This window comes from Bidens hawaiensis, unplaced genomic scaffold (assembly GCF_021521415.1).
Source record: "Bidens hawaiensis isolate Kalapana, Puna unplaced genomic scaffold, B.hawaiensis_p1.1 tig00051158_1, whole genome shotgun sequence".
NCBI classification, from domain to species: Eukaryota; Viridiplantae; Streptophyta; class Magnoliopsida; order Asterales; family Asteraceae; genus Bidens; species Bidens hawaiensis.
Genome location: NW_027499158.1, coordinates 101,274 through 102,542, shown reverse-complemented (window position 1 = coordinate 102,542; position 1,269 = coordinate 101,274). Strand labels below are relative to the sequence as shown.

At 42.3% G+C, this 1,269-nt stretch overlaps 1 protein-coding gene across 1 annotated transcript; it reads right to left on the bottom strand.

Annotated features, from left to right (window-relative positions):
- Positions 1-205: 205 nt before the first annotated feature.
- On the bottom strand, positions 206-847 carry LOC143598878 (uncharacterized). The gene has a single exon (XM_077076976.1). The coding sequence runs from the start codon at positions 845-847 to the stop codon at positions 206-208; it is 642 nt and encodes a 213-aa protein (XP_076933091.1).
- Positions 848-1,269: the final 422 nt, after the last annotated feature.

Genomic DNA, 1,269 nt, shown 5'->3' with positions numbered 1-1,269 from the left:
AAATCACAGTGGCCCTCCTTATCATTCTTCCCTCCTCTAGCATTTCTTCACTGCCACTTGTTGGAATTGCCGGGCCTATCTCGTTTAACATGTGTTTGGAAAGCTAATGTATTATCGGGGCTTATCTTTCTTCCTCCAGTAACTGCCTTTTGCTGCTCGTCCTCGGAGACGAGACGGTAAGCCTCTCCGAGTGTCGGGGTTGGCTTCATGGCGAGCAGTTGGGTTCTAATGGTGGAGTAACACTATCGAGCCCAAGAAGGAATTCATATAACCTTTCTTTGTCTCTCAAGTCACAAACCCTACTAACGTCACATTTGCATCCTCCACAAGAGCATCTCGGCGCGGAGAAAACCGAGCGGATCTCGTCCCAGATGGCCTTCAGCCGTGTATAATAAGCTGAAACGGAGGTTCCGTCTTGTTTTGTTAGGCTGAGAAGCTGTTTCAACTCGTATGCTCTCGGTGCACTTACCTTTCCAAACCGCTCCCGCAAGTCATTCCACATCTCTTCACTGGTAGTTGCATATTTCACGCTTGTTCGGATCTCCTTTTCCATGGCTGTGGTGAGCCACCCCTTTATCATTGCGTCACACCGAAGCCATGTATTGTAGTTTGGGTCGGTCGTCTCCGGTTTTATTAACGAACCGTTAACGAAGCTTATTTTTTTCTTGGCAAATAGAAAGTTCTCCATCTCTTGAGACCAATCCAGGTAATTATTGTCATTGAGGGGCTCGTTTACCTGCATTTGTCTTGGGAAATCGGAGGGATGGAGGTAATACGGAGAGGAGTGATCGGTATTTTGGGTTTGGTTTTGAGTTTTGGCTGTCGTGGAGTCATCTTTTCCGGCCATTATTCTCGGTGGTCGGTGTGTTAGGTTTGATGGTAGAGCATTATATTACCTGCTCAGATACCATATAAACGGAAATTGAATATATTGTAGTTTTTGTTATATCATTCAAGGGTCCATATACATGCTTATAAACTAGAAAACAAGAAAAGGAAACCAATAATCTAGTCATGAATTAAGGCATGAAAACGGGATCTAGAATAATAACCATAAAGAGGAAAATACTTTCTATAATAATAGAATGTTGCCAAACTAGCCTAGAGGCGGCCGTATATTCAACATTATTGGAGCCGGTTCAGATGGAAGACCGACTTGTTTTTGTATTCCCTTTTGCTTATGGTTTTTGAAGTTTTAATTATCCTATGTAAAAGATAAACTATAAAGCATAAGTAATTCGTTTATTTTTTGTTTGTTTAGGTTTGCTA

Coding starts and splice junctions, on each gene's coding strand:
- LOC143598878 (XM_077076976.1), bottom strand. CDS start 847: ATGGCCGGAAAAGATGACTCCACGACAGCCAAAACTCAAAACCAAACC.